We start from the raw sequence: 24,910 nt of genomic DNA on the forward strand, positions 1-24,910 counted from the left end.
AGTGTGCTCTCGGTATTTGCATATTCATCAGCATATTTTGCATAACATGAATTTATTTTATCTTCTATATTTTTTAACGCAGTCTGTAGAGAAGATGAAAGGTCAACTTGTATTAGCTCAATTTCTTCCCACATTTTTCGTTTCCCTTCAGATATATAATCTATATGAAACCTTACAATAAATGGAAAACTTTTATCTTCTACAGACACAAACTTCATTCTACGAAAGCCAATAGCTTTTGTGACAGATGGGTCTCTTAACCATCTTAATGGGTAGTCAAAACGATAGCCTTCATGCTTTACGGTCTCTGTCTCAAACTTTTGACCGACATTAGTAAAAAGTTCATCTAATGGTTTAGTTGTAGCAACTCTTGAATTTTCTTTTTCTATTGGAAGCATATTTTATCTAGAATAAAAATGTCAAATGAAACAGCGTCTATGAGAGAAATACAACACAACCGACAACTCATTATACAAGCTCTAAATAAGAACACAACAAACTTTTCAAACTATTCTAAGATATCTGAGTCATTGAAAGAAGGAAACTTAAAACTGACATTAAACCCAATGACAGATGAGTTTCTGTTTCAAGACAATAAGAACCATACTGTCTGTATAAATCCAACAAAAGGAACTTTAAACGAGAAACCTATAAATGAACTTCTTTTGAAAACGGATGTTGACAACAAAGCTGACAAAGAATATGTCATTGAAAAAGTTCAAGAAGAACATGACAGAGCAGATGCAACATATGCAACGAAAGAACATACTCATCCTGAACTAGCGGACAAAACATATGTTGACAATAAAATGTCAAGTGAAGTGACAAGAGCTGAAAACGAATATTCTAAAAAGACTCATACACATTCTATATCTGAAATAACAGACTTACAAGAAACCTTAAACAGTAAAAGTGCCGTTGGACATACACATACCATTGCAAATATTACAAACTTACAAGAAACCTTAAACAGGAAAAGTGACGTTGGACATACACATACCATTGCAAATATTACAAACTTACAAGAAACCTTAAACAGGAAAAGTGACGTTGGACATACACATACATCTTCTGAAATAACAGACTTAAACGTTAGCCTTGAAAAGAAAGCAGATAAAACATATGTCAATGAAATATACCAAAGTTTGATAGGAACAACGAAAAATATTGAAACTATTGTTTGGTGACTTTTCTGTCAATGAAGAAAACAAATATTTTAGATGGGAGTTTGTACACTCCTTAAAAAATGGTATACGGTATAAACTCATTCCGAAAAATAACAATGAAATGTATGTAGGCTATATAAAGAATGATGGTACACAAGTTAAAGTTCCATTAGACAACAACTGCTACTTAAACTTATATGGAGACGAACAAAGAAATATTTAAGAGTTTATGAAATGACAGATATGACATTACCTAACCCAGCTCCAGCACCATATTATTATGACTATGGTGTTGACGCACATGTAGACCCAAAAAAGCAAACATTATATTTAGAATATTATAGATATAAAAGATATAATGCAATAAAAAAACGAGAATAGTATACTATTATGAAGATGACAGAAATAAATATTATAGTCAAGATTTTACCTACCCTGAAAACATAAGATTATATTATAAAAAATATTCTGACACAAACCAGAAGAAACCTGAAATAGTTGCACTATATTTTAAGTTCAAAAGAGACAATCCTATAATATCTCATATGTTTGATTTAATGAACCCAGTAGGTTCTATTTATACATCTATGGAAGCAAGAGGTCCTCAAGTAATGTTTGGTGTTGGTGCATGGGAACAAATAGTCGACAGGTTTTTGTATTGTGCAAACTCTTCAAAGGAAACAGTGGAAGTAAAACGATTTCAGGTGAAAATTTACCTGCACACAGTCACTACATAGATTTAAGTACATCTCAAGCAGGTTGGCATAAGCATAGATATTGGGATTGTCAGAATGACAAAAGGTCAAGGATATGATGTTAAAGACGACGTTAAGTTTGCTATAAATTGTTACTGGGATGACACTCAGGGAGAAGGAAACCATACACATTTCGTTTCAGGATATACGCAAAACAACGGACAAAGTAAAGAATATATGCCACCTTACATGACAGTTTACGCATGGTATAGAATTGCTTAGTCGTCATTTTCAACTTCTTTAGCATATTGGTCAGGAGTTGTCTTATATTTGTTAGGAACTGTCTTTGAAAGTATACCACCTTGAACTTTGACAAGTTTGAAACGAGGTCTGACAATAGTAGTTTTATCTTCTGCTTGCAGTGTGTACATTTTGCCATGTTTGCCTAAAACTTCATAATATTCTCTTGTATACTTTCTTCTATTTTTACGAACACGAATGTGAGTACCTGTCGAGTTCCCATTGTTGTCATAGTCAATAGTATTTTCATATGGGTCGCGTTTAGGTATTTCTATTTTTACTTTGTCACCTTTCTGAAGTTTGAAGCCCGGCATTCTTTCTTGTTTGTCTCTTTTGACTAAATTATTAAATATATAGTCTTTCTCTAAGTCAGGGTTGTTTTTCATTTCTTCGGGGGAGTGGTTTCCCAAACCTTTTTGTTTACGGCTATTGTAAATATTTAAAACTTGTCTCATCTTTGCCATGGAGAAGTGTCTATATTTGTCGTCATATGACATTTCATTTGCTTCACCACCTTGTGGTTGGTTTAAGTCTCTTAACATTTTTATACAACCGTCAATGACACCAAGAGCAGAATGGTTTTTGGTCGACAATGAAATATTGGTTTACATTTTTTGAACGCAGATAGTTTTTTTATCATCTGATTTGAAAACTTCACAGTCAGATGTCAGTTTTGTTGGATGGTATTTGTCAACGAATATTGTCAAAGCAGTTTTCACATCTAAAATATTTTGGACCATAATGGTATGGCTTCACAGTATCTTGTGTTTTGACCGACAATATTAGCCAGTATGGAGGTCCATCTTCTCTATACCTCGGAATGTTTCCAAGATATCCATAAACCAAGCATTTGGTGTTGAACTAAAGATTTTTATCATGAGTGCTTTCTTTGTTGCCTTAGAAACATAGGGGTCCTTGTTTGGATTCGTCATTTTTTACCCATAAGAAATGGGTTTATTTGGCGCATTAGCAGGAGTTGCATCCAGATTTTTTGCCCGCAGTGGGAACAATAGCCAGAGGTGTATTTGGAGTTGGAAGGAAGATTTTGAGTACATTAGGTATACTTAAAGAGAAAGCACAACCTATTATACAAACTGTACAGAAAGGTTGGGATGTAGCACGAGATGCAGCAAATCTATTCCAAATCCTGAAACAAGAGGAAAAGTTCAAGGATGGATGGACAATGTAGGAAGACAAGCAGGAAACTATTATAACAAAGCAAATGACTACTATAACCAAGCAGGACACTATATGGACCAAGGTGAAAGATTCTTTAAACAGAGGATATAACCATGAACAACAGTGGGTAAAACAATAACAACCGCAACCACCTCAAACTTGGGAATGTAAAGTTTTTTACTGAGATGAAATGAACAATACAGCATTGAGACAAATGGGTTCAAGATGGATTTGTCGACTTCCAGCAGTTACAACAACGTGTTTGTCAAGTTCTTCCTATACCTCAGGAAGTTTTAGACCGACTTTAAAAAACCTAAACAACCAGTTGAAAACAAACCAAACTAAAATTTTTTACTGAGATGAAATGACCGAAGAAGTTGAAACGGTAGATTTGACACCACAAACAAAAAGTTCAGAACCATTGTCAAAACCTGTCAAAGAACTTACAGATGAAGAGAAAAATTCAATAATAGAAAGTGCCAGGTCTGGAAATACAAACCCTAACTATAAAGTCACTTTTCATAGAAATGGAACGGCTAGTATCTCAAAAAAGAAACAGACTCTCACAAATAAAATATTGAAGTCTGAAGGAGCTTTCGAGACAACAGATGGAAAAGTTTACTTCACTGACCAACAGTTCATTATAGAACATCTCATTGACTTAGAGTCGAAATATTCTAAACTTTACAAAAACACAAAAAGTTGAAAGGAAAACAAAAAACAAATGGCATATGATATTTATGAAGATGTTAACGACACAACTGTTCCTGCAGGTGGGGAAAAGTCAGAGGAACCGAAAAGTGACGAAAAACCGATAGAAGAAGAGAAACCAAAAACTGAAGATAAACCAAAACCAAAGTTTAGTTTGGAAACTAAACCAAGTCAACCTTCATTAGCTGGTATGGGTTGGCGTCAAAGACTTATGGCAGCAGGCGGTTATGTAAAGTAAAGAAAAAATATTTTTTTATTTTTATAAAAATGCCCCATATAGAATGGATAGAAAGTCTGCTAGAATAAAAGCAGAGTTACAAAAGATATGGTTGGAGAGTTTCGAAGAATTTTAAATATAGGAAGGGAAGACCCATAAAAGTCTATGACAAATTGTCTGGTCCTCGCTACGAAATGGATTTGGAAACAGCACGTGCAAATTATCCAAACAGACTAGAGAGGTTAGAAGAAGAACGTCTTATGGACATGCCTTTCGATGTTAGTGAGCATTGCATGAAGTAAAAATTTATTTTAAAAAAGTGACATTTTTTATTTTATTTGAAATGTACGCTGAGTTTGTTGGAGAAGACCGTTGGGAAACTTGTTTGTTAGATGAGAAATATGAAATTCACTGTTGTGAGTCATTTGAAGTCAGAAACAAAAAGACAAAAAGAGTTTTAAGCGAATGGGAGCGAAATAACGGATATGCTGTTATGAAGATGGGTGGAAAACACTATCTTAAACATGTTGTCATTGCAACTCATTTTATACTGAATCCTAACAATTTACCTTTTGTAGACCATATAACCGTATAAGAAACGACAATAGACTTGAAAACTTACGTTGGGTCACTCGTTCTGAAAAACAATAAGAACAAAGGCAAATTTGGAGATATTGTATTCGAATTTGTCGACGAACTAGAAGATGAAACAATTGAAATTACAGACTATGGCAAGCATACGTTTGAGTTTTACTACTATAGCGAAGAACAAGACTCTTTTCTACTTTTATACCGGCGTAAACTATAGGAAATTACAAGTATATTTTACTAAGGCGGGCTATGCTTATGTAAACACTAGAGATACAGATGGAAAAAACGTTCAAATACTTCTTAACAAATTCAAGAAGCTATATGGCATACTATTTTAAAACAATATATTTTTACATATATTAAATGCTTCAGGTTGAAAAACAAAGAACAAAAGTAGCAGATACAAAACCGTTAGACTATATCTTTACAAATGCTGGTAGGACAATATCAGATGAAGAAATTTCATCCCGAACATACAGGTTTGACTATCCAATTCGTTGGCTTCAAAGTCCTTCAGATGCAAAGGCAATAGGATTTAGAAGAGTTTTGTTTTCAAAATAGAACTAACGCATTTATGTTCGCAGTATATTTTCATGGGCAGTATAAAGGTTCTGATGGTCTAATAGACAAATTTGACGAAATGAGAATCTTTACAGTTCGTTCAGACGAAAGTCTTGAGAAAACTCTAAATGACTTTCAAACTCAAATGAACAAATATTATTGGGAATTTCAAAAAAAATACGACTCTTTACTAAATGGAAACATACTATCTGAAACTAGAATATGACAAGATGAACTCCACCGTTTCATTTTCAAAAGATTGAAATTAACCCTCCAGAGATACAGAGTTTTTATTTTGGGAAGTAGACAAACGTTCTTGGGCACAATTTCTTCGGTTACTAAACCAGAACGAACCATTACCACCAGATGGTCCATTTAAATTTATACTTCCACCAGCAAAATTTGACAGTTTATAGAAACGTGTTTGACCCTCAAAATGTTATGTGTCATGCAAGTTTCAGTTCAAGCAACAATAGTTTTCTATGTATTGGTAAGGACTTTTATGACTTTGCTTCTAAATTCTACGAACCACCTAGTAACAGTTTCTCTGACTTTCAAGTTTGGTTCACAACAAATGGTGTGCAACATATTATTCCATTGTACTATGACTTTTATCTCGAATTGTCTTTCATATATAACTACGGAAAAGTGCTGAAAAAGTATTGAAAAATAATGTTTAGGGTAGAAGGTTAGATCTAACCTCTTTTCTACCCTCTTTTCTAACCTCTTGAATTTTCATGAATTTTATACAGAAAACATAGCACAAAAATAATGTTTAGGGTAGAAGGTGAGATCTCACCTGTTTTCTCACCTCTTTTCTCACCCGTTGAATTTTGTATTATTCTTCACAAAATGCTTGTTTTGAGGTCGAGCCACTTTTGGCTCCACCGTATTCTTTCAACCAAAACTCATGAATTCAGCAAAAATATAATTTAGGGTAGAAGGTTAGATCTAACCTCTTTTCTACCCTCATTTCTACCCTCGTGAATTTTCATGAATTTCCTTAAGATAAAAAAAAATAAAGTTAGTTTTATTTTTTTATTTTTTTTATTTTGTATGTAAGGACAGATATGTCAGTCGAAGCAAAAACATTCACGAACAAATATAATGGCGAAACATTCACAAAAGGCACTTATAACGGTATTGAAGTCTTACGTAGAGACAAGGATGGTTATATAAATGCAACAAATATGTGTCAGCAGTTTAGGAAAGACTTTAGAAAGTTGTTGGAAAATAAGTCCTGGGAAGAGTATTATAAGGCATTTTGTGAAGAATATAGCAACCGCCGGAATTCCGGCGGTTGGTTTTTATACAAAATTCATGCAGGAATTCCTGATGAAATCAGACAGGTTAGAGGAACGTATGTAGACCCAAGACTTATAAACTATATAGCAATGTGGGCTTCTCCAAAATATTGCATAGCAGTTGAAAAATTATGGACTCCATAGACAAGAAAGTTCATGAGAAGTTAGATGAAGAAGAACTTGAAGATACAGTAGAAAATGCAAAACATTTGTTTGAAGAAGAAGTTGGAAAAATGTGCGGAAAACAATTAGAACATGAACGCGAGATATGTTATGGTTATAGAGATTCTCCATACGAACTAGACCAATGGGAACAAGAAGATTTAAAGAGAGAATTTAGAGAATATGAACTCGCTAAGATAGCATTTGACGCTGGAGAAAAGAAGTTAAAAGTTTGGGGTCGTTTTGTAAAAAAATATTGTGAGTAAATGAACCATTTATTTTTATTGAATTCAGCAAAAATAATGTTTAGGGTAGAAGGTTAGATCTAACCTCTTTTCTACCCTCTTTTCTACCCTCTTGAATTTTCCCGAAAATCATGAAATTTACACCAAAAAATAATGTTTAGGTGAAGTGGTGAGATCTCACCTCTTTTCTCACCTCTTTTCTCACCCGTTGAATTTTCATGAATTTCCTTAAGACAGATGAAATAAAGTTAGTTTTTTTAAAAAAATATTTTTTATTTTTATTGTAAGAACATGTTAGCAACAACAGCACCAAACTCGTTAGTCATGAATCCAACATCTATGTTAGTAGAAATGAAAAGCTTCATTCCTTCTTCATATACTTTCGAAACAGAAATCCAGAAGATAAAGCAAGAACTTTTAACAAGTAATTTAGACTGTAGTGCGAAAGATGAAACAAATGAACAGTATCTTTATGAAATGCAGGACATTATTGACCATTTACCCAAATTGCCTGAAATTCAGCAACAAAAACTCACTATTCCTGAATTCGATGAAATAGAAGTCAAAGCAACTGACTCAGTAGAAATAAAGAAGTTCATACGAAAGGTAAACTATGAGTTTCTAGGATTTCATTGCAACCATAAAGTTATGGACAAAGATTGCGACATGGTATATAAAAATATTTCTGACATATATAAATCTGAAGAATTTAAGACCTACGACAACTTTGTTTCGTTAGTTGCTGAATGTGTATGGCAGATAAGAGATAAAGATAGAAGAGGTAAGGTATGGAATGAACAGATAAAACCAACTGCTTTTGAGATGAAGAGAGCAATTGACGCTTTAGTTGTTTTAGCAGGTAAGGTTTCAGAATATAACGCTAAAATGAACCCGCAATGTTCAAAATGTAAAGCAGCAATAAGAAAATATAACTACTCCGTCAAAGAGATAGAAAGAATGAGAAACGACTATGCAGACTTAAAGAAAGAAGCAGAAAAGCCAGCAGAAGATAAAATGGATATGTTAGAATTTCTGAACAAAAACTATCCAACTGCTGACGATTTCCTTTTATCTGACGTCAAGAAGAAGTATAAAGAAACTTTCGGCATTGTTAAAACATTCGATATCCTCAGCGAAGAAATAGAAGCTACGAAACTGTTTAAGATTTCAAATATACATCGTACAATTCATGTAAAACGCTTATAAAATAACTGAGGTGAGAAAACGGGTGAGAAAACAGGTGAGATCTCACCTCTTCACCTAAACATTATTTTTATTGAATTCAGCAACAAAATTCTGAGTAAAATAATTTTTAGGGCTTGTGTCAAACCGTTGAGTTTTCACAAAATTTAAAAAATAACGTTTACCATGTAAAACGCTTATAAAATAACTGAGGTGAGAAAACGGGTGAGAAAACGGGTGAGATCTCACCTTCTACCCTAAAATATATTTTTGTCTGATTTACGCTCATTACGATGAAGAAGTCTTGACAAAACATATACGTTTAGTTTCGATGAAATCATGACAAAGAATGTACGATGAAGAAGTCTTGACAAAACATATACGATGAAATCATGAAAATTCATGAGGTGAGAAAAGAGGGTAGAAAGGAGGTTAGATCTAACCTTCTACCCTAAACATTATTTTTGCTGAAAAATGACCAAAAATCTGAGTAAAATGGCATAAGATTGCTTCCCTCGGAAAACCGAGAGAAGAGATTCCGTATGAAAATCGTGAAATTTCTCTAGACCGGATTTACCGGCCTTGCCTAAAACACATGAAAATCGTGAAGAACAGCGACCAGGGAAAAAAACTTAGTCGCCTAAAACTCATGAAAATCGTGAAATTTCTCTAGACCGGATTTTACCGGCCTTGCCTAAAACACATGAAAATCATGAAGCACAGCGAGACCGTTTTTTTTTTTCTGGGTCGCCAAAACTCTATGAAAATCATGAATTTCCTTAAGATAGAAAAAATAAAGTTAGTTTTTTATAAAATATTTTTTTTATTTTGTATGTAAGAACAGAAATGACAAACATTGAGTTTGAAACAGTTAAAAAGATAGACAATAACACTAAATTGGTTAGAATTGGTGATTTAAACGTAAGATACTCAAAGAAATACAACAAATATTCTTTGTCAGACATTTTATCTCCATTTGGAAAGAAACCGAAGGACTGGGTTAAAATTGCTTCTACTCAGAAAATTTTGACAAGAAATCCTGAGCTTATGATATCGGTAAGATTCTATGGAACTGCAGCATATCTCATTGACAAAAGTCTTATACCAATAGTTTTGTTATGGTTAGACCCAGTTGTTGGATATAACTTCATAACATATGGTTTATTCGACTCAGAACGTTGCAGTGAAGGCTTACTTTACATCGTTCAGAAACCGAAGGACTTCAATACAAAGAGATATAAGATAGGAAGAACATATAATATAACTCAAAGATATGACAGTACAGTCAATAGAGTTAAGGTTGTGTTCGTTAACGATATGAGAGCTGCAGAAACAGAACTACTTGAAAAGTTTGAGAAAATGTATGGTGCTCCCATAAAAGGTAAAGAAACGTTTGAAGTAGATGAGATAGATAAAGCTATAAAATTATTTGACGAAGTTGCTGAAAAATACATGTAAAAATAACGTTTACCATGTAAAACGGTTGTGAAAAAAAGAGGTTAGAAAAGAGGTTAGAAAAGAGGTTAGATCTAACCTTCTACCCTAAAATATATTTTTGCTGAATTCAGCACAAAAATCTGAGTAAAATGGCATAAGATTGCTTCCCTCGGAAAACCGAGAGAAGAGATTCCGTATGAAAATCGTGAAATTTCTCTAGACCGGATTTTACCGGCCTTGCATAAAACTCATGAAAATCGTGAAATTTCTCTAGACCGGATTTTACCGGCCTTGCCTAAAACACATGAAAATCGTGAAGAACAGCGACCAGGGAAAAAAACCTGGTCGCCAAAACTCTATGAAAATCGTGAATTTCCTTAAGACAGAAAAAATAAAGTTAGTTTTTTATAAAATATTTTTTTTATCCGGAATATAAAGACAGATATGTCAACAACAGAGAACACAACAACAGTTATAGTCCATGAAGCCATAAATGAAGAATACGAGTACATACAGTTTAACAAACAACTCCGTCTCATTCGTTCGGTCAAAGACGATATGTACCAAATGCAAAGTATTTTGAACGCTCTTCGTTCTACAAAGCAAGCATATCATTGGTTTGAAAACCAACAGACAAAAGAACTTTTAGAAGAATTTCCTCATATGTTTGCGACCCTCGGAAAACCGAGGGTCGAGATTCCGTACGAAAATCGTAAAAATTTGCTAAATGGTTTGAGAGGATATTATGTTCATAGACTTTTAGTAAATGCTGTTGCAATGTGGGCTTCACCTCGTTACGCTTGTTATATTTTCATGATGTTAGATGAAATTCATAGACAAGAACGTGAAGAGCTAGAGAACAAGCTTGAAGCAAAAGACAAAAGCATTCAGAAAAGAATACCACGTTCGGTACCAAAAGGAAAGGAAAAGAACTATAAGTATATGATTTATACTGAAGAGATGGAAAATGAAGAAGATAAAGATATGGTTATGTTGCATTTAGTCAGAAGAAACAACAAAAGCTTTTACGACCTTGCTAAGATTTACAAATCTGACAGAAATTGGTTCTATCGCGAAAACTTACCGATTTCAATGACACCGAATGAAGATGTGAAACAAATAGTTCAAGATACGTTACCTCAAACACACTATGATATTAAAGGTTGTACAATACTTACCTTCAAAGAAGATTTGCCATTGTTAAAGGAAAAAATAACAGAGTATTTTGACAACTTCAAACAAGTAGAGTAAATGAACCATTTATTTTTACGCTTGACTTCAGATGGCTCAGGTAGCTCTATAAAGTAAATTGCCTTGTCAAATCCTTCTGGCATTCCGAGTCCTTCCATCCGACAGAAAAATATTTTCCCGACGACAAGAAAAAGTTCTTCCTTCCAACAGGAAAAAATTTTCCTTCCGACAGAAAAAATTTTCCCGACGACAAGAAAAAATTTTCCATCCGACAAGAAAAAATTTTCCAGTTGTCCGTCCGTAAACCATTCAAATTTTCGAAAATTGAGAACTTTTTGGTCGAACTTCAGAAAAAAATTTTCCATCCGACAGGAAAAATTTTTCCATCCGACAGGAAAAAAATTTTCCTTCCAACAGGAAAAGTTCTTCCTTCCAACAGGAAAAGTTCTTCCTTCCGACAGGACACAAACGGATGACTGACGTTCCTCTTCCTGAATGTCTTCCAAAGCCAGAAGAACCGACAGCCCCAGCACCACAACAGACTTACTAAGACTAAACACTTAGATTTTTCAAGCTTGTCTTGAAACAATTTGAACTTTGTTTGCGTAGATATGAATTCTGAAAGAAGTATGAGGGTCTTGTATGACTTTGTACTTCTCCCATAGTTCATGTCTGTCAAACTTACCTGCCATGGACTCTTTCATAAGTTCCATGAAATCGTCTTCGGACAATCCGGGGAAAAGTATAATGTCAGTCAGTATTCTTTTAACATCCTTACTTAAACTCTTTGCTGTCTGTACACAAATGACAACTGAGATGTTAAAGTGTCTGAGCTTCTTAAGAATTCGACACATATCTTGTTCTCTATTCTTTAACAAAGGATGAGAGGCGAAATCATCTAAGATAAGAAGACATCTATGAGGGTAAGTCTTCCAATCGTAAGATTGCAATTTCTTCGAAATGTATTCTATCTCTTTCTGTTTGTTTCTGAAGTGTTTCTTCTCTAATATTCTCTGCATTTCCTCATTTGGGTCTTTAAACTTAGAATTTATATACTCATTTATAGCATTGTACTTCAAAACTCTTCTTTGGTACTTCTTTATCCAATCCAACAACTCAGAGTCTTTTATACATACTAACTTAGACTTCTTTATAATATCTTTGAACGAATTGACGGTTTGGTCAAATTGACCAGAAGTACTACAAATGACAACTAACTCATAAAATGGGTTCTTCTCATCTAGTTCTTGTTGTTGTGCAGCCATTTTAAGATAAGTGAAAGTCTTACCCGACCCAGGTGGTGCAATTAGACCTGTTATACCATTCTGAGCAAATAAGAACTTGTCATGTATAGGCTTTATCTGAGCATTTTCTAACTTTCTTTGTTCTTATTTAAAACATTCTCAAATTTCTTGTCAATGTCAGCAAACTTTTTTTCTAACATATTTTTAGAAAAATTAAAATTTTTATCTTTTAGAAAATGTCTAGCGATTTCGCTATCTATATTCGAGACAAGCTTTTTGACAGCAAAACATCTGTCGACCATAAAATCTTACATAGTGTAAACAAGAAAGGTGAATTTGTTCTAAAGTTCTGTTTCTGGGAATATGACAAGAACCATAAAACATTACAAAGAGCAGTCTTAAAATTTGTCAATGACAGACTTGTTGACAGAGATGACGCCGATTGGAGAGATGAAGTCCAACAAAACTTCTTAGAATGCAAAGAAGACACATGCGCTGTTCTTGAAGATGAAATAAAAAACAGAATAGATGAGCTATTAAAGGACAAAGAACTTTTACATAAATATGGTTGCGCCAAATTTGACATAACTCCACCAGAAAAGAAGAAGAGAGAAAGAAAGAAAAGAAAGTAGAAGAAGAGAAGAAAGAACCTGAACCAGTTCCAGAGAAGGGGAGATATGACATGTAAAAATAAAATTTTATTTTTAGAACATTTCTGGGTCAATGTCAATGTTCTCTTCCTCTTTAGGAGTAAACACTGGCTTAGACTCTAAAATCTTTTTACCCAATTTACCTTGAACTTCTACAACTTTAGACTCATAATATTCATAGTCGTCTGCTTTCTTTGGTTCATAAGGTATAACAAGTTTGTATGCTTTGCCTTCTTTAAGGTTTGAGAACCTTCTGTCAAAATTTTCTTTGACTGCTAACAAACCTTCTATGTCTAAGTCTTCAAATTTCGCACCATTTTTAGTCACAATAGCAAACTTAACTGGTTCGATGTTCCAAACTTTGCTGAATGAAGACTTTTCAAAATGGTAGAAGTAAACATTCAAATATGTGAATGGGTCTAGTTCTTCTTTAAGTCCTGACATGTACTTGTTTACTGAAATATATTTCGTCATCTTTTCTATCGGATAAAAAAAATTTTTTTAAAATTTACTCAGAAAAATTTTTCTTTGTATATACACCATTCTGTACGTCTAAAAGACTTTTGACATTTGCCAAGAATGTACGTTTAGAAGCTGCCATATAACCATATTCTTGACAATATTGTTTATACGAATCGTACAATGACCTTTCATCTAATGACACAAAGTCAGTTTCATCTATGAACAGTTCATATACACTCTTGTTTGCTTCTAACAATGTTTGTCTCTCTTCGGTATGTGGAATTTGTCTTGGATTGAACTTAGAAATATCTAATGTCATAAAATATGAGAACAAGTGGTTGTAAAAGTCAGATGTCAAAGTTTCTGCTAAGTCGTCAAAATATTCTGTATCTTGCATATGAGAAGCTGACGTTCTGACAACTACATATCTTCTGTCAGAACTTTCTAACTTCATCGGAACAGTATTGTTTGAAACCATAATGAAGTTTGCAACATTTTCACAAACTCTTTGGTCTTTATACTTTCTTTCAACAACTCCAACTTTATCTGTTATAAGACTCTTCAAAGCATCTGAGTTCAAAACTTTTGTTGTATCTATACTTTGAAGTTCATTGCAAACTATAAGTTTCATATTCTCTATTGAGGAGTTAAATTTACCGCAGATGTTTTCTAAGTTTGTCATATTAGGGTTCGAATAGCCTCTAATAGTTTGCATAAGATATCTGTAAAGAATGTGTTCTTACCAGTTCCTTGTTTTCCAATTATAATGAGAGCAGTTTCATTTTTAGCACTTGGATGTTGTAAGATATTTGCAAACCAACATAAGATATACTCATAAACCTTTTCGTTTCCATTGCATATAATTTCTTTGACATGGTCTAACCAAGCTTCTATAATATTTTCTTTCCATTCTACTTGTTCGTATTTATATCCAGTGAAGATAGAATAGAAGTTTGGAGAAGGTGTATAGAACTTTATACCTCGAACTGAAAAATCTTCTAACTTTGACAATAAGATATCCCAAGCATCTAACATCTTCATGCCAACTTGTACGACTTTTATTTTCTTAAGTTTCTGTCTACATTCTTGTTCTGAAACTATTGTTGCTCTTGGTTTGTTAAAGACAACATCCCATTCTTTCATGACATAACATTCTGGGGCAGAGTCAACATAAATGACTAAACGTTTCAAATTCTCGACTGCTTTGTTATAGTCTCGAAATGGACACATATTTCTGAATGCTTGGAAGTCATAAAAATCTGAAACATCTATTCTGTACATTTTTATAAAAATAAAAAAAATTTTTTTTTATTCTTGACTTTGTTGTTCCATTTGTTGCATTTGTTGTTCTTGAGCTATTTGTTGTTGAAGTTGTTCTTGTAATACAATACTTTCACCAGTTGCATCTTCCAATTCGAAACTTTCTGCCGTCATTGACAAATACATAGGACATAAAAGTTTTACAGGAACAAAGTTTGCGTCAACTAATGTCAACGTTATACTTGCCAAAGTGTTTGAGTTCACTAAGGTTGAAAATTCTGCATTCGAATGAACAATAGGCAAACCAGCAGAGAAAGTATTGTTTATACGCATAAGTATCTTTTGGTCATAATAGTTTCTGTCGACATTCGAATAACACTTTGAACCTAAGTTTGAAACAATATATAAGATTGGTGTGCTTAATGTCAATGGAATAGACATTCCTTGTATGACACTTTTCCTGTTATAGGAAACTGTTGGTAGTAAAAACCAGAAATAAGTTTTGTATTATAGCTCATATTGTTTATAGTAAACTCAGTCGGACATCCAAACATAATGAAACCTGCTCTAGTTGCAGCACATGTTACACCCGTCCTTAAAGTATTAAATAAGTCAACAAAACCTGTTGGTGGTATATCTGAGTAAGTATCTTCAAAGGAGTATTTTTTACCATTCACAACAATAAAATCTTCTGTTGTCAAAAGAGCAAAACAGGCTTTAGTCGTCATTGTGTTTAAAGTTAGTTTACAATATCGTCCTTGAGGACTTTGTAAGTTTGTTGTTATAGAATTATATGACTCAGGGTTTTTAGTCGTAATAGTATAAACCATTATATCTTCTGCCATTTATATATATTTAAAAGTTTTTCTGAAAGTGGAGAAGAACTTCATCTAAACTTTCACATGGCGTTTCTTGAAGTTCTCTGTCTAAGAAGTTCAAATATTTTGTAAAGACATAGAACTTTCCTTTGTCTACACGAACAAACAAAACAGGGTCTTTCATATCGTTCAAAAGTGTGTAAAGTCTTTACATGAAATAAAGTCTATATTATTTTTCTTCAAACATCTTTCAAGAAGTTTTGACATTTTTACTTAGCAAATAAATTTTAATGAAATGTTGTGGTCGTCAAATATTTTTATGACGTCTGGGAAACTATACTTTAAGTTCAACGTTTCACCTCCTTTCATAACGTATATCTTGTCAATGACATTATATGAAACACCACAGCAACTAATGTCGGGTTCTATTTCTTTGATGTTTATATCGTCTGCCTCTGTCAAAAGTTTCAATAGTTCTTTCAAGACTTCATGAGGTGCAATGACATATGAGTTCACTTTTACAGGGTTGTGTTCGACCAAGTTTAACATTATACTTAAAGCTTGACAAATCTTCTCCTGAGTTTGAAGTTTGTCTTTCAGTTGTTGGTAGTCGTTTCGAATATCTGCAACAGAACTTAAGTCTCTGCTAACTTCAGGATATGTTGGTTCTTTTACAGGAACAATTGTTTATAACCATCATTCGTCTTCGTATGGTTTCCCCACTTCAACATCTCTGTCTTTGACATTGACAACAACACTTTGACTGTTTGTTGAGTTGGTGAATTTAACTTCACATCTGCCACCGCCATTAAACCTTTTGAAACACTTACGCTTCTATTTTCGGAAATGACATTTTACTTAGAATAAAAAGATGGACGTATTCGGATATCTTATTGAATTGAAGCAGAACAAAGTTTACACACACAAACAATACAAATACATTGACAGAATAGTTCTTTATACAAACAATGGTAAATGTTATAGAATAGCAGTCTTTGCTGAACCAAAATATTTTCATAAAGCAAAGAAAGTTGGTATAACTGAAATGGTGAAAGTTCTTGACGTTGACAAAAATATAACAACAAAACTTACAGATATTTCTAAAGGTAAGTTTATCTTACAATATTATGTCAAACTGGCGTACTGTCAATATTTGACGGAGAGAAGTCAGTTCAAGAACAACTTACTGACCTGCTGCCAAAATCTGCTCGATGGAAGCTGTCGTTATGCCAATCTGAGGAGCCCCAGCAGGTTTCATCGAACGAATCTTCAAAAGAGCATCTTCCGTGAAAAGTGCTATTGGTTTTGTAAACTTCTTTGCTCTCAGTTCATCTGGACCGTCTCTGTCACCAGTATATTGTATTTGTACAGTACCAACAGTTGAAATACCACCCATAAAGTCTTCTGAGTCAGCAAATGGAATGCCAAGCCAAAAGTTTGAACGGTCTCCATTTGTATATTGAGTTTTTTGACCTCCTGTATGAGTCCATACTTTCACATATGGCATAATAGAACTTTGCATTTCAGGGTTAATGGTTGTTGTGAAGTTGTTGTTTAAAGTTCATAGCATCTAATGTCAAGTTGTATGACCTCATATCCTCAACTGTAGAATATTCTTCTCTTGGATAATATTTGCCATCTATGTTTATATGATATTTAATACCAGGGTTGTAGAAACAAGAATAGTCATTTATAGTTCGTCTGAACAGTACAAACATAGTATCTGCATGTTTCATTGCAGTTGTTAAAGCAATATCTGTTCTTGCACCTGGGTCAGCACTTTGGTTTCCAACTTCACCTGCAAAGTCTTTGACAGATATTTGGTGTATAAGGGAACATAAGTGGAACTGCAATATATTTGGCAGCTAAAGCATTTGAAATATCTGGGTCCAACATATAGACTGCAAGTCTGCTTTCTATTCTCTTGCATTCAAATTTTTCGCATGTAAACTTAACTGGGTCCCAAGCAGTTCCAGCAGCATTGAAATATAGTTTACTTCATTGTTGAAGTTTGAGAAACCAAAGTCTAAGTCAACTTTGTCTTTTGCAAAAGTCACAGAACTTGGCTCCACCAGTTCCAGCTACAGTAATGCTGAATGGGTCTTGTGTTGGTGCAATGACTAAGTTATTTTTGCTTGGAGTAAGTTCGATAGAAATTTTTCCTGCCCAGTTTGGCAAGTATCTTAAAAACCTGAAGATGAGGAAAGATGACAAAGGAACTCTAAGTTTCAGTTTTACTTTAGTGGCAGCAGTTCCATCTGAACCAGAAAGGTTAACATAAACTCCTGGAACGTTAGGGTCAGTCTTCTTATTTTCTCAATATTTGCATACTGGTCTGTTTGTTCTCTAGCTTGTGGTTGTACTGAGTTTCTCAAAGCGAACCATTCATAGTTTGCCCATGTTACTGTTTGAACTAAGTCAGAGTTAGAAATATATCTTATATCCCATGAAAACTTCTGGAGCATATTGGTATCCGACATAGAAAATTCCATTGCAACCTTTCTTGTCAGACAACTTGGCAGAAGGTTTTATTTCAATGTCTTGTTCCACGTATAAGAATGAGTTGTCAATAGAAATAATATGAAACCTGTCGCAAGCAATATCTACTGTTGTTGAAGAACCTTCTCCAAACTCACCTACGTTTCCATAAGAAACAGCAGTTGTATATTCGTAAGTTCCAGGAACTATTTCTGACCTTCTAATGGCATTGTCGCATTCGTTATACCATTCGGAAACATTTCCGTTCATAGCATCCAAAACTGTTGGCGTTATATTCTGAGCGGCGTACATTTCATATGGGTAAAAATATAGAATAGTTGGATTTATATATCATAATAGAACCCACTCGTACAAGCTTTACTTTGTTCTACTCTTCTTCTTTGGTGTCGCTTTTGGTAACTTGCCCTCTGCTTCAAGTTGTTGCATCTTTGCCTCATGTTCACCTAGTATGTTGTAAATTTCCCATGTCCTTTTTGCCTTTGGGCTCTGGTCGCCCAACTCAGGTAACCTATATCCTAGAAAGATTTTGTCATAGTTTGTATTTGAGTCTTCGCGTATTGTTTGCATGACTCTTTCCTGAGTTTCCGGTTCAAGCTCTTCAAACAGAGCTTGTCCATATGGAATAAGCTCGTTTCCAAATATATGTTTTTGTAGCCATTCTGGTTTTCTTTCCATGTTACCAATAATATCTTTTGTGAATGGGAAAGCTTTTACCCAATGTTTCAGTCTTGCGTCATTTATTTCTGTAGTTGGTTTTATTTTGTCAAGGAACATGTTTTTCAATACTAACATTTCATTTGGTACTGTCCATTTGAGTTTTCTTAAATATTCATCCCTTCTCGGTTCATTGTCTGCAAAGTAAGTTTTTATGACATTTTGCAAACTTTCGTTTGCAAGGTCATGTACAATAGGTTCTCTTCCTTCTCTCTCCCTAACTTTCTTTCTAAACTCTTCACCAAATATACCATCTCTATGGTTCTGTGTAGTTCTTTGAGATAAATGTTCTAGAACGTCAGGTGTTATATTTCCATCAGCCATGTTCATTTCATACCGGTCCAAAATATCTGCATCTTTCATATCTTTCAATGGCATTAAAGCCGCGCTGAAAATACCAGCTACATCTGGTTCACCATTCACTTCCATTGCGTCTACAACTTCTTGGAATTGTGGTTGTAAGTTTATGAACCACCTATCCGGATTAGCTTTATGACCCCATCTCATTGTAGTTCCATCGTCTGCAGAAACAAAAGTAGGTTTGTTTCCATATTGGCTAGGTTCTGAATGAACTTTAAACAATGTTTCATTTCTATATGTTTTGTTGAAATTTAACCTTTTATTTTCACCGAGTTCATCCAAAGATTGAACGTTATATGCTCGTAAGTAAAAAGGATTGTTGTATTTGTGTACATTATCTTTCAGTACTTCCATTCTATGCTGGATATTTTCATCTGATGTTGGAGTCTTTTGTATGTCGGCGAACATTTTTCGATATTCTTCTACTATGTCAGCTGAATTTTTCTTAGACTCTTGGAAAGATTCCATATTCTCCGCATACTCTTGTTGAGGGTCAAGATTTTTCGGCTGTTCCAAATCTTCATCTAGTTCTGTGAAGTTAGTTTCCAAAGGAGGGACTTGTTCGTTTCCTTCTGGCTCTTCTAGCTGTTGTTGCTGAACTATTTCTTCCATGTCTGGTTGTATCTGAACTTCTTCCTGGAGTTTTCTTGTACCTCATCTGCTGGCATTTCATATATTCCGAGACCGTTTTTAACAAGTTCCCTATTTAAGCCATCCGCATTCATAACCCTTTCTTCTTTCGTTCCGTCTCTATTTTTTACGCGTTTCATGAAGATAGTTGAATTATCATTTATCTCTGACACCAAATATCTCGGAGTAAATTCAGTCATGTCATTTGGATGATATGCTATTAAATCATATCCCTTAGCGAGCTTGTATTTTCCAGGTTTGAAATTATATCCCATTTGGTGCTGAACCATAAGCTAAATAGGTTCGGGTCAGTATTTCCTTCCTTGAACTTTCTAATAGCTTCTTTATATCTGTCACTAAAGTCAAGAGTATCTGGGTAACCATAATTTTCCTTAAGCATTTTTAAGAATTCTTGGTTTCCTTGTTCTCTACTTCTTTTATGTCCTTGCTCTGTTTGTGGTTGTTGCTGTGCAGTGTTTTGAACTGTTGGTTGTGGTGCAGTGTTTTGAACTGTTGGTTGTGGTGCAGTGTTTTGAACTGTTGGTTGTTGTGCTGGTTGTTGTGTTGGTTGTTGTGTTGGTTTTGGTGCATGCCTGTGTCTGTGTCCATGTGACGATGTAAATGTTTTAGGTAGTCCTGGTGCAGGTGCTTCTCTTGGAGGGTTTGGTGGTATATAAGTTCCACTAGCTAGTATATAAGTTCCACCAGCTGGTATATAAGTTCCACCAGCTGGCACATATGTTCCATCTGCAGCATAATGTCCTACCTGACTTTTCGTTCTTAAGAAAGCATTTACTAGGTCTGTTTTGGTCTGTTGTAACTCTTTTTCTTGACTTTCCACAACAGTTGTTCTAACGGCGTCATAGGCACTTTGAACTGCCTGTCTCGTTGCTGCATCTGTTATTTTCGTCATATTTTGTGCTACTTCTCTTAACTCTTTGTCGAAACCTTCAGACTTCAGTTTCTTTCCAGATGAGAAGTCGTTCACTAGTTTCACCTTACTATGAAGAGCTTCGAAGGCGTTCTTAAAGTCAGCATTCATTAAAGCTTCATTTGAACTGTCTTCATCCGCTTGTATTTTTGTCCTTATTGACCCTATAAGTTGGGCTGCTTTAGCGTTGGCTTGGGCATCTAACCAGTCATTATTAGCTTTTATATATTCTGCACTTTTCATTGCCTTTTGCATGGCTGCGTCGTTATTTTTACTTTCTTGTGCTAAGTTTTCATACTGTACGGTTTGGTTTTGCAACTGTAAAAGTTTTTCTGCCTTTACATTTGCTTCAACTCTCGTAAACGAAAAAGAGGATTTGACTGCGTCAAATCCTCTCTCTCAAAAAGTGGACTTTACATGGCAAATTTCAAATGCATGTAAGGTCCACTTTGATCAGTTTCAGGATGGAATTGGAGGCCATGAGGTACTGACATTGCATCAGTATCTCATAGCCTCCAATCCCTTCAAAAAATGGGAGAAACTTTGGTCGAATAATTTAACATTCGGCCAAAGTTTCTCCCATAATTAATGAGAATGAAAGGGTAAGAGGCATATAGGGTCACTATATACCTCTTACCCTTTCATTTTCATTTGGAGGTCAACAAACCCGGAGTTAATTGCAAACAATTAACTCCAAATTTGTTTATGTTAAGGAAGGAATTGGAGGGTAAGAGGTACATAGTATGAATATGTACCTCTTACCCTGCAATTCCTTCTAGAAAGTTCCAAAACTTTGGGTTAATTGCAAACTATTAACCCAAAGTTTTGGAACTTTCAAGTGGAGATGGAAGGCTTTGGGGTATACATTAATATAATATACCTCAAAGCCTTCCATCTCCACTACAAATGGGAGAAACTTTGTTCGAATAGTCTAACATTCGGACAAAGTTTCTCCCATCTTTCAATGTAATTGCTACCTGTGAGGTACTGACTTGAAGTCAGTGCTTCACAGGTAGCAATATCCAAAAATTTAAAAACATTTTATCAGTTCTTTAGAGAACTAGAGCCTCCTAAGTACTGAACCAGAATCAGTGCCTAGGGGACTCTAGTTATCTATATAAATCTGAGAAACTTTGAGGAAATTGTTCGACATTTCCTCAAAGTTTCTCAGCAATTTAGCGAGGAATGTTCGTTATCGTGTAGATATTTATAATATATACATGATAACAAACATTCCCCGCTAAAAGATGTAAAATCTTATAAGAAATAATTGCAAAAGAATAACAAATTGCAACAAATTTTATATGAAACTGAACCTTATGAGGTAGTGATTCAAGATCACCACCTCATAAGATTCAGTTTCAATCTCAAGTATCTCAAAAGTAAGGCTCTATTTTTTGCCATGTAAAGTGTCACTTTTCTGTCAAACTGTTTTTATCGTTTTCGTTTACAACACAACTTCTTTTTTATACTCATCGCTATCCATATATGTCTTCAGGGCTTTTTGTTTTATCTCTTCATCTTTCAGTACTTTATATTGAGTAGTATGGTTTTTCAAATTTATAACATCTTGTTCCATTTTTGCTACTTCTGCTGCTTTTTCTGACACTTTTTTCGCATATTCCTCTGTACTTAGTTCTTTCAGTTGTTCTTCTTTCTTCTTTTTCTCTACGTTTAACTCATTGAGTTTCTTTGTGTGTCTGTCATATTCTAGTTTCTTTTCGTTTTCACTTATTTGTTTCTGTATGTCTATGTTTGACTTTTTGACATCTGTTATTTGATTTTTGAGTGAACTCAAATTCATTTGACTTTGAGGGTTATAAGCTGTTCCGTCTGCAGCTCCACCATAGCCTGCCATTTTCGCTAAAAGTGCCGCTCTTAAACCTCCACTCTGTGCACCAATAACTCGGTTTAAAAGCATAGGGTTGCTTGACATTTGTTGCAACATAGTGGGGTCATTCATAATTTGTTGTTGCAACTGTTGTTGTGGTGTCAGTTTTACTATTGGATGTTTCAATGCTCTCTTCCTCTTACGTATATTCTTACGTAGCTTACGTGCATTTTAAGTGAAGTTAAAAAGCGGTTTTTGACAGATGTTTATATGACACTTTTTGTTCAGCTCAAAAAACTACTCGGTCAAAGTGTTGTCAGTTTTGTAAAATAACCGTCTTATCTCATTCTATAAGGGGGAAAAGGCTTCTCAAAGTATACTTCCTTGGAACGCCTGTAACTTTTCCTGTAGCGACGATAGACCCTTACTTGTCCGGACAAAGTTATACTAAACTTTTTATGGGCTAGAGGGCACGAAGTGCCTGGAAGGCCATCCCAAGAAAAAAAAAAAAAACTTCATTATACTAAACATCTTCAGGGCTAGAGGGCACGAAGTGCCTGGAGGCCCCACTACCTTTTTTTTTTTTTTTTTTTTTTTTTATATTTTCATAATTATTATTTCAATCATAATATAAATGAAAATAAATTTACTTAAATTCCGTAATTTTTTACTTTCTTAGCCAAAGAATAATAACTACTACTGCAACAACAACGGCAATGACAGCTAAGACAGAGAGAACTGCAATAAGAGCTTTCTTCTTTTTAGCTTCCTTCTGTGCAAGAATTCCCTTTGCAGAATCTGTGGCAACAGCATCTTGATGAATGGTGATTGTTGAAAATTTTTCGGCAGATTCATTTGGTGTTGTGACCTTAATCTTGATTTCTGCTGATGTATTTGTTTCAGTTTTAGGGATCGTTAATTCGAATGGGACTCTAACTAATCCTGCTTCATTAGATGATTCTATTGTCTTCTTAACTTTATCATTATAGAAGAGTGAAACACTGAATTTGTTATCAAAGTTTGTATCTGGGCATTGATAACAGCTGTGAAATTGAGTTTATCACCTTTATTGTATGTTTTTGTTGATTAGTGGTTCGAATGCAGTTGTGAGAACTGTATTATCTTGGATAACAATTGATAAATCTCTTTGTGGCAATCTTTTTACCATCAGTAATTGTAACTTTAACCTGATATTGCCCAGCTGCTTGCTATATGGATGGAACTTTGAATTTGATGGTCTTTAGTTCTTTGCTATTTGCAATTTCTTGTGTTGCAACCTCTTCATTATTGAAGAAAACCTTTGCTGTGAGTTGTTTATCACCTAAATCTTCATCATATGCTGAAGCCAAGAAAGAAACTTCAGAATCTGAAATGTAATAAACATATTTCAGGAGGAAGAACATACAACTTTGGTCTATAATTAGCAGGGACAGCAGTAAATGGATAATCAACATAGACCAAGGAGTCGGTTCCTTCAGCATATGCATTAATTCTTAATATATACTGGCCAAGTTTTGTAGGTGGTTTGATCTTGATATCAAAGTCCATGAACATCTGTTCTATTGATACAGTAAATTCTCCAAGGCTCTCTTGTTTGACAACTTTACCCTTCTGAATCGATAAATTGCCAATATGCTTCTACACGATCACCTGGAATAATATATATGCAAAGACTCCAGTAATTGGTATATCTTCAGTTATATCTGCTTCTTGATCTGGCAAAACTTCGTCAAGGTAGAGAAACGGTGGCTGATAATCGCCTTCATAAATCATGTAAATGAATGTTACTGACTGGCCAGGTTGAATGTATCTGTTAAGCCATGAAAATGAAAGCCAATGAATTGTAGGCATTTCATCTGTTGCATATAAGAATTCCTCATTGTTTGTGAAAAACTTTGGTTCATCATTTGAACCGAAATCTTGGGCATTGATATCTGAAACCCATGGGTGGTTTTGGAGAACGATTGTAAGATCATTGGAACAGTTATTGTATCAACTTTACTATCTATATCACTGAATTTAAAGGCAGTACAAAGGTCGATTTTCTGTTCTTTAGTACCCTTGTTTGTAATTGTCTGTTTTACAAGTGTATGTAATAAATTAGGGTGATTTTCTATTTCAACTGCATAATCTACTTCTGTTGCTTCATCAATGTTCTTTGTAACGCCATCAATTTTAACTTTTGTCCAAAGTTTATCAATTATTTCGACAGTTTTAGAATCGCTATCATCATAGAGCATATATGTATACTTACCAGTGGATTTGGCTGATACTGAAAGAGAAAATCGAGCAAGTAATATGGAAAGCATTTAAAAAAATGATAATATGATTTTACAAAAATAAGCATTCAAAAAAAATAAAGTAATTCAAAAGTATTATTAGTCGTTTTTCAAAATCATCTTTACTTACGAATCGATAATATTTCAGACCATTGTGCACTATAGTCTGTTTTCAATAGCTAAAATCATATTATAGTTTGTCAAGATGATCCTCTCAATTTTCAATGTTTTGAATTTCTTATATTTTTGTGAAAGAATAAAAAATTAAATTGAAAGTTCTCTGCCAATGTC

At 34.3% G+C, this 24,910-nt stretch overlaps 12 protein-coding genes and 3 pseudogenes across 15 annotated transcripts, besides 2 other annotated features; 7 read left to right on the forward strand and 8 right to left on the reverse strand.

Moving 5' to 3' along the window:
- Positions 1–22,939: part of a mobile genetic element that runs on past the window's edge.
- TVAGG3_0400360 (phage tail repeat-like family) lies at positions 567–1,187 on the forward strand (the record flags this gene model as incomplete). Its single annotated transcript, XM_051232718.1, has 1 exon — positions 567–1,187. The coding sequence occupies one exon, from the start codon at positions 567–569 to the stop codon at positions 1,185–1,187; it is 621 nt and encodes a 206-aa protein (XP_051102448.1).
- TVAGG3_0400370 (uncharacterized protein) lies at positions 2,140–2,703 on the reverse strand (the record flags this gene model as incomplete). Its single annotated transcript, XM_051232719.1, has 1 exon — positions 2,140–2,703. The coding sequence occupies one exon, from the start codon at positions 2,701–2,703 to the stop codon at positions 2,140–2,142; it is 564 nt and encodes a 187-aa protein (XP_051102449.1).
- Positions 3,705–4,289, forward strand: TVAGG3_0400380 (annotated as a pseudogene). Its single transcript has one exon. A coding segment is annotated over exon 1 (585 nt).
- On the forward strand, positions 6,856–7,152 carry TVAGG3_0400390 (uncharacterized protein; the record flags this gene model as incomplete). The annotated part of the gene is made up of 1 exon (XM_051232720.1): positions 6,856–7,152. One exon carries the CDS (start codon positions 6,856–6,858, stop codon positions 7,150–7,152), a length of 297 nt encoding a protein of 98 aa, XP_051102450.1.
- On the forward strand, positions 7,780–8,337 carry TVAGG3_0400400 (organellar and viral DNA polymerase type B; the record flags this gene model as incomplete). Its single annotated transcript, XM_051232721.1, has 1 exon — positions 7,780–8,337. One exon carries the CDS (start codon positions 7,780–7,782, stop codon positions 8,335–8,337), a length of 558 nt encoding a protein of 185 aa, XP_051102451.1.
- TVAGG3_0400410 (organellar and viral DNA polymerase type B) lies at positions 9,160–9,771 on the forward strand (the record flags this gene model as incomplete). Its single annotated transcript, XM_051232722.1, has 1 exon — positions 9,160–9,771. The coding sequence occupies one exon, from the start codon at positions 9,160–9,162 to the stop codon at positions 9,769–9,771; it is 612 nt and encodes a 203-aa protein (XP_051102452.1).
- On the forward strand, positions 10,594–11,001 carry TVAGG3_0400420 (uncharacterized protein; the record flags this gene model as incomplete). Its single annotated transcript, XM_051232723.1, has 1 exon — positions 10,594–11,001. A coding segment is annotated over one exon (408 nt), but the record flags the coding sequence as incomplete, so codon positions are not given.
- TVAGG3_0400430 (protein of unknown function, DUF4106 family) lies at positions 11,511–11,960 on the reverse strand (the record flags this gene model as incomplete). The annotated part of the gene is made up of 1 exon (XM_051232724.1): positions 11,511–11,960. One exon carries the CDS (start codon positions 11,958–11,960, stop codon positions 11,511–11,513), a length of 450 nt encoding a protein of 149 aa, XP_051102454.1.
- On the reverse strand, positions 12,890–13,309 carry TVAGG3_0400440 (protein of unknown function, DUF4108 family; the record flags this gene model as incomplete). Its single annotated transcript, XM_051232725.1, has 1 exon — positions 12,890–13,309. The coding sequence occupies one exon, from the start codon at positions 13,307–13,309 to the stop codon at positions 12,890–12,892; it is 420 nt and encodes a 139-aa protein (XP_051102455.1).
- TVAGG3_0400450 lies at positions 13,747–14,578 on the reverse strand (annotated as a pseudogene). Its single transcript has one exon. A coding segment is annotated over exon 1 (832 nt).
- TVAGG3_0400460 (uncharacterized protein) lies at positions 14,606–14,998 on the reverse strand (the record flags this gene model as incomplete). Its single annotated transcript, XM_051232726.1, has 1 exon — positions 14,606–14,998. One exon carries the CDS (start codon positions 14,996–14,998, stop codon positions 14,606–14,608), a length of 393 nt encoding a protein of 130 aa, XP_051102456.1.
- Positions 16,247–16,665, forward strand: TVAGG3_0400470 (uncharacterized protein; the record flags this gene model as incomplete). The annotated part of the gene is made up of 1 exon (XM_051232727.1): positions 16,247–16,665. A coding segment is annotated over one exon (419 nt), but the record flags the coding sequence as incomplete, so codon positions are not given.
- TVAGG3_0400480 (protein of unknown function, DUF4106 family) lies at positions 18,232–18,918 on the reverse strand (the record flags this gene model as incomplete). The annotated part of the gene is made up of 1 exon (XM_051232728.1): positions 18,232–18,918. The coding sequence occupies one exon, from the start codon at positions 18,916–18,918 to the stop codon at positions 18,232–18,234; it is 687 nt and encodes a 228-aa protein (XP_051102458.1).
- Positions 19,297–20,169, reverse strand: TVAGG3_0400490 (annotated as a pseudogene). Its single transcript has one exon. A coding segment is annotated over exon 1 (873 nt).
- Positions 20,862–21,977: a mobile genetic element.
- Positions 22,940–24,124: 1,185 nt separating the features above from the next.
- TVAGG3_0400510 (uncharacterized protein) lies at positions 24,125–24,649 on the reverse strand (the record flags this gene model as incomplete). The annotated part of the gene is made up of 1 exon (XM_001318584.1): positions 24,125–24,649. One exon carries the CDS (start codon positions 24,647–24,649, stop codon positions 24,125–24,127), a length of 525 nt encoding a protein of 174 aa, XP_001318619.1.
- Positions 24,650–24,910: the final 261 nt, after the last annotated feature.

Source organism: Trichomonas vaginalis, chromosome V (assembly GCF_026262505.1).
Source record: "Trichomonas vaginalis G3 chromosome V, whole genome shotgun sequence".
NCBI lineage: Eukaryota > Parabasalia > Trichomonadida > Trichomonadidae > Trichomonas > Trichomonas vaginalis.